An 8,153-nucleotide genomic window follows, 5' to 3' on the forward strand; every position below is an offset into this window, starting at 1 on the left:
CAGGCCCACCCATGGGGTAGCCAGGCACAGCCAATCAGAATGAGTTTTTCCACACAAAAGGGCTTTATTACAGACAGAAATACTCCTCAGCAACAACTTATGGTTTAGATCCATATAGCTATTTATGCTGTAATTGTCACGCCTGCTCCAAAGCTCTTCCCCCTGGCGCTCTTCCCCCTGGCGCTCCTCCCCCGGCGCTCTTCCCCCGGCGCTCTTCCCCCGGCGCTCTTCCCCCTGGCGCTCCTCCCCCTGGCGCTCTTCCCCCCGGCGCTCTTCCCCCGGCGCTCATCCCCCCCGCTCTTTTCCCCCGCGCTCTTTTCCCCCTGGCGCTCTTCCCCCTGGCGCTCTTCCCCCCCGCTCTTCCCCCTGGCGCTCGAGGGCGCCAGGCTACCCAGCATTGCGCACTCCTGCCACCATCAATCATTACACACACCTGCCTTTCCCCGTCCACGCGCATCAGTGTATTATTGGACTCACCTGCACCCAATCACCTGTTTATTACCTCCCCTATATTTGTCAGTTCCCCCTCTCTCTCCCTCTCGCTGCTGCAGTGAATGTAGAATGTCATTGTTTTGACCGTATGCTGACGCCTGTCTGGTTTCATGTCTGTTCTTCATTAAATGTTGACTCCCCGTATCTGCTTCTCATCTCCGGCGTCGGTCATTACAGTAACATTGGTGAATAAAGTTATTGCATTCAGAGCAATGAAATACAATGAATTCATACTATGGTTTGTGCCTACATTATTTATTTTTCATAGGCTTACTATATATACAAGCACACGAGCCATGGCCAGAGGTCAACTCCGCTCAATACTCAGCTCCCTAAACTGACTTCTAAACAGCTTTTACCCCCAAGCCATAAGACTCCTGAACATCTAGTCAAATGGCTACCCAGACTATTCACATTCCCCCCCCCCCTCTCCACACCATTACCACTCTCTGTTGTCATCTATACATAGTCACTTTAATTAACTCTACCTACATGTACATACCAACTCAACTAACCGGTGCCCCTGTACATCGACTCTGTACCGGCTCCCCCCTGTATATATTGTTATTTTTTTACAGCTCCTCTTTAATTACTTGTTACTTTTATCTCTTATTCTTATCCACATTTTTTGAAACTGCACTCTCGGTTAGGGGCTCGTAAGCATTTCACTGTAAGGTGTACCTACACCTGTTGTATTCGGCGCATGTGACTCATAAAATTGGATTTGATTTACACTAGATCTTATCGACTCATAAATGTTTAAAAAGTCGATTAAGGAGGGCGTGCTGATGGATTAGTACTGTGGTGTGCATGGTGTGCACGTACAGTGAAACGTGTTGTGTTCGTGTCCGTTTGGAAGAGGAACACCTTTCAGTTAAAACTTACATTATATTTCTCTAATGGGGAATAGGGAATAGTTTTTTATTTGTACTATAGTTGTACTATAGTTGTACTATACTAGTTTTTTTATTTGTACTATTCAAATATAACTAAACATATTTTGTCTTATCCAGAGCAAATAGGGTTAAGTGCCATGCTCAAGGGCACATTGACAGATTTTTCACCTAGTCGGCTCAGGGGATTCAAACCAACGACCTACCGTTTACCAGCCCAACGCTCATAACCACTAGACTACCTGCCGCCCTGGTATGAAACTTGGGTATGGAGAATTACTCCACAAGGAAATTGATTTCAATAGCTATGACAAATATGCTGTGCTCTCTTCATTTCAATGTGGATGGTCTTTTGCAGAGGAATGTTGAATAACTGGTTTGTGCAGAATGTTTGAGGTGATGATTAACTCTGCATTCCTCTGCATTCCATTCTGACACTGTCATCCTGGTGAGAGTTCTGAGTTTCGTTCTAGAAGGACAGAGATTTGGTTCAGGGTTCCAAGATTATCAAGCTGTTATCAACTTCTCACATGAAAGCATACTGAGAGAGAGAGGACACTCTAAAGTCACTCCTAGCTGCTGACATGAAAGCAGGACAAGAGGTATGCAGTACAGGTTGACCTAAATGTAACCTATATTACATGGAGCTATGTACAGTACATTAGATCAACATGATAGTTTTAAATATATTTAGAAGCATTGTTAGTTTACAAAGACAATTGTTAAAATAATAATTATGACGGGGTAAGACAGTTGTATTAAGCTCATGATGCATTTAAAGGTGATAGTCTTCAAGAATCAATGGGTACTGGCTCTGACCCCACTTTCCGAGTGTATCTCAAGGGGAGTGGGATATGTAAAAAAAAATGTTTAAAATTCACACATGCAATTGTACATATGTGTAATGCCTGGGTATAGTGGAGGAAGGAGTCAGACGAAGGAGTCAGAGAGTTCACCAACCAAGTGAAAACAGACGCCACTCAAAACAAATGCCCCAAAACACAGGGGAACTAAACAGTCCCCAAAACAACTCACGTACACGAACAACCGTGACATACAGGCGTGTACAATGAGTACTGGCTAATAAAGCCCAACTAATAAACCTAATTAACAGCAGGTGTAACTAATAAACAGACAAGGAGGGGGAGGAAAAGATCAGTGGCAGCTAGTAGGCCAGTGACGACGAGCGCCACCCGAACGGAAAGGGGAGCCACCTTCGGTAGGAGTCGTGACAATATGTGAAATAGAACCTATGTAAGCACCCACCTGATAGTAATAAAACAATCTACTGTTCCAGTGAAATCACTATTTAACTGCAATAAATATAGCACATTTTAGCTTTAAAGTGGCAATCTGTGGTTGCTACATGCAGTTTTTTACTAATAAATTATTGATATATACCCACTGATTCTGGAAGAATATAATTTAGAAATGCCTCATGAGCTTAGTTCAACTGTCAGTACCCCATCAGAACCATAAATAGAGATTGAGATTGTTTTACTCCAATGTTTGTAAACAAAGTAAATGTAAACAAACGTGGTAAAAACTTCAATTTTGATATCATGGATGGTCAGTCCTTGCATCCATAGCTCTGTCTATGAATTTGAGAAGTGGTTACATTTCAAGAGCCCCATCCCTCAGTTTTTTACTGAAAGTAAGTTTTGTTATTGCTTCAACTGTGGCTTGCCCCTTAAATAAAAAATATATTTTATTGATCTATTAACAGACAAACTGGATGGAAACTCATTCAGACAGTCGTGCTAGTTCCTCTGCTCTCTTTCATCACCTTTAAATCCTCAATATATATGAAATCAACCAACTTCAAGTCTGTTTGTATACCAATTCAAAATGTCTATACTCCCGGTTTCTTTTCAATCACTATTCAAACTCAATATTCAGGTTTATAATTAGCCTACTATACAAGAACTGCCACAGATCTCCACACCCCTTTTTCCCCGCACAAAGCACATTTTTCCCCGCACAAAGCACATTTTTCCCCGCACAAAGGTCCATTTTTCTGGAACAGTCTCCCGGACCACCGTAAGCACTGCAACAGTCTCCCGGACCACCGTAAGCACTGCAACAGTCTCCCGGACCACCGTAAGCACTGCAACAGTCTCCCGGACCACCGTAAGCACTGCAAGAGTCTCCCGGACCACCGTAAGCACTGCAACAGTCTCCCGGACCACCGTACAGTCTCCTGGACCACCGTAAGCACTGCAACAGTCTCCCGGACCACCGTAAGCACTGGAACAGTCTCCCGGACCATTGTAAGTACTGGAACAGTCTCCCGGACCACTGTAAGCACTGCAACAGTCTCCCGGACCACCGTAAGCACTGCAACAGTCTCCCGGACCACCGTAAGCACTGCAACAGTCTCCCGGACCACCGTAAGCACCGCAACAGTCTCCTGGACCACCGTAAGCACTGCAACAGTCTCCCGGACCATTGTAAGTACTGGAACAGTCTCCCGGACCACTGTAAGCACTGCAACAGTCTCCCGGACCACCGTAAGCACTGCAACAGTCTCCCGGACCACCGTAAGCACTGCAAGAGTCTCCCGGACCACCGTAAGCACTGCAACAGTCTCCCGGACCACCGTACAGTCTCCTGGACCACCGTAAGCACTGCAACAGTCTCCCGGACCACCGTAAGCACTGCAACAGTCTCCCGGACCACCGTAAGCACTGCAACAGTCTCCCGGACCACCGTAAGCACTGGAACAGTCTCCCGGACCACCGTAAGCACTGCAACAGTCTCCCGGACCACCGTAAGCACTGGAACAGTCTCCCGGACCACCGTAAGCACTGCAACAGTCTCCCGGACCACTGTAAGCACCGCAACAGTCTCCCGGACCACCGTAAGCACTGCAACAGTCTCCCGGACCACCGTAAGCACTGCAACAGTCTCCCGGACCACCGTAAGCACTGCAACAGTCTCCCGGACCACCGTAAGCACCGCAACAGTCTCCTGGACCACCGTAAGCACTGCAACAGTCTCCCGGACCACCGTAAGCACTGCAACAGTCTCCCAGACCACCGTAAGCACTGCAACAGTCTCCCGGACCACCGTAAGCACTGGAACAGCTTCAACAATCAAGTTGAAAAAATATCTTCTGGACATTCCATTGACTCATCCCAATAACTCTCTGCCTATCAGCCACTCATTTTGTTTCTACATTTTACTTGAAATTCTTTCTTATTTTTTTTACCCTCTAATTCATCATGTTTTCCTTTTGTTGTTTGTGTACATTTCTAATTATTTGTTTGTCTGTCTTAAGAATCAGTACGTCTTTGTTTTCTAAACATTTGAAAGGGGGAGTTGCCTCTTTGGGTGTTGTGCCTCTCATGCAGATGCTCTTTTCATTATCTTTCTAAACTGTTATCATATTGTTTTGTATTTTCATGTGTGCACATAAAAAAAATATTTAAAAAATCCTTTCCAAAACTACTATTGGACTAAAGTACTCTGAGACCATCATGATTTAGGCCGGTATTCAATCTGATTGCGGGTTATAGGCATTACAGCTTTTAATAGCAATTTCCGATTGAGCCGATATATGCAGCGTTTACAGTGAATGGGATCTCCGCGAACGCGGGAACATTGCCTTTAAAAACCGCCATGCCTATAACCCGCCATCAGTGACGTAGTGGAGGGTAATCGCACGTAAATGCTGTTTACACACCTTACTTATTTTGAACAAGCATTTACCAACCTTTTTGAAAATAGTTTTACTCACCGCGAATAGTGATCAGCCTTTACCCAACTATTTGTTTTACCATTACATCAATGCTCACGATCGGATCGAATCCCGGCCTTAGCTGACTGGAGAGTAAATGTTTTACATTTGTTTTTGGTATTTAGCAGACGCTCTTATCCAGAGCGACTAAAAATTCTCAATAAAACAAATCAGCAAAATCGGTGGTAGAAAGAAAAGACAAGTACAAAGGTAAAGTGTTAGGTTGCGTTGAGACCCTTTTGATATATCAGTAACAAATAGACACTAGGCTAAATCAGTCAGTACATGTCACAGTACATGTCATCCAAAGACAATATACAGTTGAAGTTGGAAGTTTACATACACTTAGGTTGGAATTATTAAAACTCGTTTTTTTCAACCACTCCACAAATTTCTTGTTAACAAACTAGAGTTTTGGCAAGTCGGTTAGGACATCTACTTCGTGCATGACACAAGTAATTTTTTCAAAAATTGTTTACAGACAGATTATTTCACTTATAATTCACTGTATCACAATTCCAGTTGGTCAGAAGTTTACATACAGTCAACTACAGTGCCTTTAAACAGCTTGGAAAATTCCAGAAAATGATGTCATGGCTTTAGAAGCTTCTGATAGGCTAATTAACATCATTTGAGTCAATTGGAGGTGTACCTGTGGATGTATTTCAAGGCCTACCTTCAAACTCAGTGCCTCCTTGCTTGACATCATGGGAAAATCAAAAGAAATCAGCCAAGACCTCAGAAAATTAATTGTAGACCTCCACAAGTCTGGTTCATCCTTGTGAGTAATTTCCAAATGCCTGAAGGTACCACGTTCATCTGAACAAACAATAGTACGCAAGTATAAACACCATGGGACCATGCAGCCGTCATATCGCTCAGGATGGAGACGTGTTCTGTCTCCTAGAGATTAACATACTTTGGTGTGAAAAGTGCAAATCAATCCCAGAACAACAGTAAAGGACTTTGTGAAGATGCTGGAGAAACAGGTACAAAAGTATCTATAGCCACAGTAAAACGAGTCCTGCTCCACTGCTCCAAAACCGCCATAAAAAAGCCAGACTACGGTTTGCAATTGCACATGGGGACAAAGATCATACTCTCTGGAGAAATGTCCTCTGGTCTGATGAAACAAAAATACAATTGTTTGGCCATAATGACCATCGTTATGTTTGGAGGAAAAAGGGGAGGTTTGCAAGCGAAGAACACCATCCCAACTGTGAAGCACGGGGTGGCAGCATCATGTTGTCGGGGTGCTTTGCTGCAGGAGGGACTGGTGCACTTCACAAAATAGATGGCATCATGAGGTAGGAAAATTATGTGGATATATTGAAGCAACATTTCAAGAGATCAGTTAAAGCTTGGTCGCAAATGGGTCTTCCAAATGAACATTGACCCCAAGCATACTTTCAAAGTTGTGGCAAAATGGCTTAAGGACAACAAAGTCAACGTATTGGAGTGGCCATCGCAAAGCCCTGACCTCAATCCTATAGAAAATTTGTGGGCAGAACTGAAAAAGCGGATACGAGCAAGGAGGCCTACAAACCTGACTCAGTTACACCAGCTCTGTCAGGAGGAATGGGACAAAATTCACCCAACTTATTGTGGGAAGCTTGTGGAAGGCTACCCAAAACGTTCGACCCAAGTTAAACAATTTAAAGGCAATGCTACCAAATACTAATTGAGTGTATGTAAACTTCTGACCCACTGGGAATGTGATTAAATAAATAAAAGCTGAAATAAATCATTCTCTCCACTATTATTCTGACATTTCACAGTCTTAAAATAATGTGGTGATCCTAACTGACCTAAGACAGGGAATTTTTACTAGGGTTAAATGTCATGAATTTTGAAACTGAGTTTAAATGTATTTGGCTAAGGTGTATGTAAACTTCAGACTTCAACTGTGTATATATGTATTTTTTTTAAACTACCAAGTATAGCCCAGTCCATTCTGAAGTTCGTCTCACTGTCTCCACCACCAGTCCTTCCCAGATCTGTCCTTGGATAGGAGATCCTGCAGCAGGACAGAGGGAAAAGCAGGGGGGGTGGAACTTAATCCATATTTCGGAAGTATCACGGAAGATCTGCGTTCAAATGTATTTAATTTCCAATTGAGCCGACATGTGCAGCGTTTACCGAACACAGTGTGTGAGAACGCAGGAACATTGCCTTTTAAATGTCAATCTAGCTACAACATGAATCTTCCAAGATACTTCAGTGATACGGATTGAATCCAGCCCTTAGTCATGGAATTTCTACTGTCATTTCACTTATTTATTTACCAGAGAGATGGACACTGACCTGTAGGAGATGCGGTGAGAGCTGACCCAGGTCTGACACAAACACCAAAATCAGGACAAAGATCATGACCAAGATCAGGACCGTGATCCAAACAATTCCAGGGTAAAAGGCAGGGGCTGTTCTTCTTGCTTTAAATCTATCAACAACATCTCTGAATGCTGTGTTGACAACTAGGTTAGGTCTTCTGGGGAATCTCTCCTGACATAGTGGACATTGATACTGGTGTCTGCTATCCCAGTATTCATTGAGACAGGCCATGCAGAAATTGTGTCCACAACTGGTGGTGACTGGATCACTAAATACATCCAAGCAGAGAGAGCACTGGAACGGCTCTTCTTCTGATCTCCTTCTGCGGGCAAACATTGCTGGAAACAAAGACCCTTTAAATGTAGTTACTTGACTCATTCCTGTTGTCTCAGTGGAGCAAAGGGCCCAAACAATGTTTTCCCAGCAACCCTGATTATTGTAGATGAAACCCTTATTTGGAAACTCCTTTCCAGGGGCTATAATACCAGGACATAATAATGTGTTCTGGGCATGCGTAGCTTAATTAAGGCGTTGTAACCTACACACTGAACCAGTGGCATAGGCAGAAATTCTTTACTGGTCAAATTTGTTAACTTTGAAAATGTGACAACGAAAAAAATGTTTTGCTTTAAATAATAACAATGCAACATGGATGAAACGTTAATCAGAGAAGACAGTGACTAGCTAGCTACAGTGAC

General features: G+C 43.5%; 1 protein-coding gene across 1 annotated transcript; it reads left to right on the forward strand.

The window, feature by feature from the left end:
- The first annotated feature begins 2,121 nt into the window (after positions 1–2,121).
- On the forward strand, positions 2,122–4,529 carry LOC135534540 (histidine-rich glycoprotein-like). The gene is made up of 4 exons (XM_064961500.1): positions 2,122–2,129; positions 3,412–3,595; positions 3,691–3,835; positions 3,961–4,529. Exons 1-4 carry the CDS (start codon positions 2,122–2,124, stop codon positions 4,527–4,529), a joined length of 906 nt encoding a protein of 301 aa, XP_064817572.1.
- The last annotated feature ends 3,624 nt before the right edge of the window (positions 4,530–8,153 follow it).

This window comes from Oncorhynchus masou, unplaced genomic scaffold (assembly GCF_036934945.1).
Source record: "Oncorhynchus masou masou isolate Uvic2021 unplaced genomic scaffold, UVic_Omas_1.1 unplaced_scaffold_3545, whole genome shotgun sequence".
In the NCBI taxonomy this organism is placed as follows: Eukaryota; Metazoa; Chordata; class Actinopteri; order Salmoniformes; family Salmonidae; genus Oncorhynchus; species Oncorhynchus masou.

Coding starts and splice junctions, on each gene's coding strand:
- LOC135534540 (XM_064961500.1), top strand. Junction 3,596..3,690: donor GTACAGTCTCCTGGACCACC/GTAAGCACTGCA, acceptor GACCACTGTAAG/CACTGCAACAGTCTCCCGGA. Junction 3,836..3,960: donor CAACAGTCTCCCGGACCATT/GTAAGTACTGGA, acceptor GACCACCGTAAG/CACTGCAACAGTCTCCCGGA.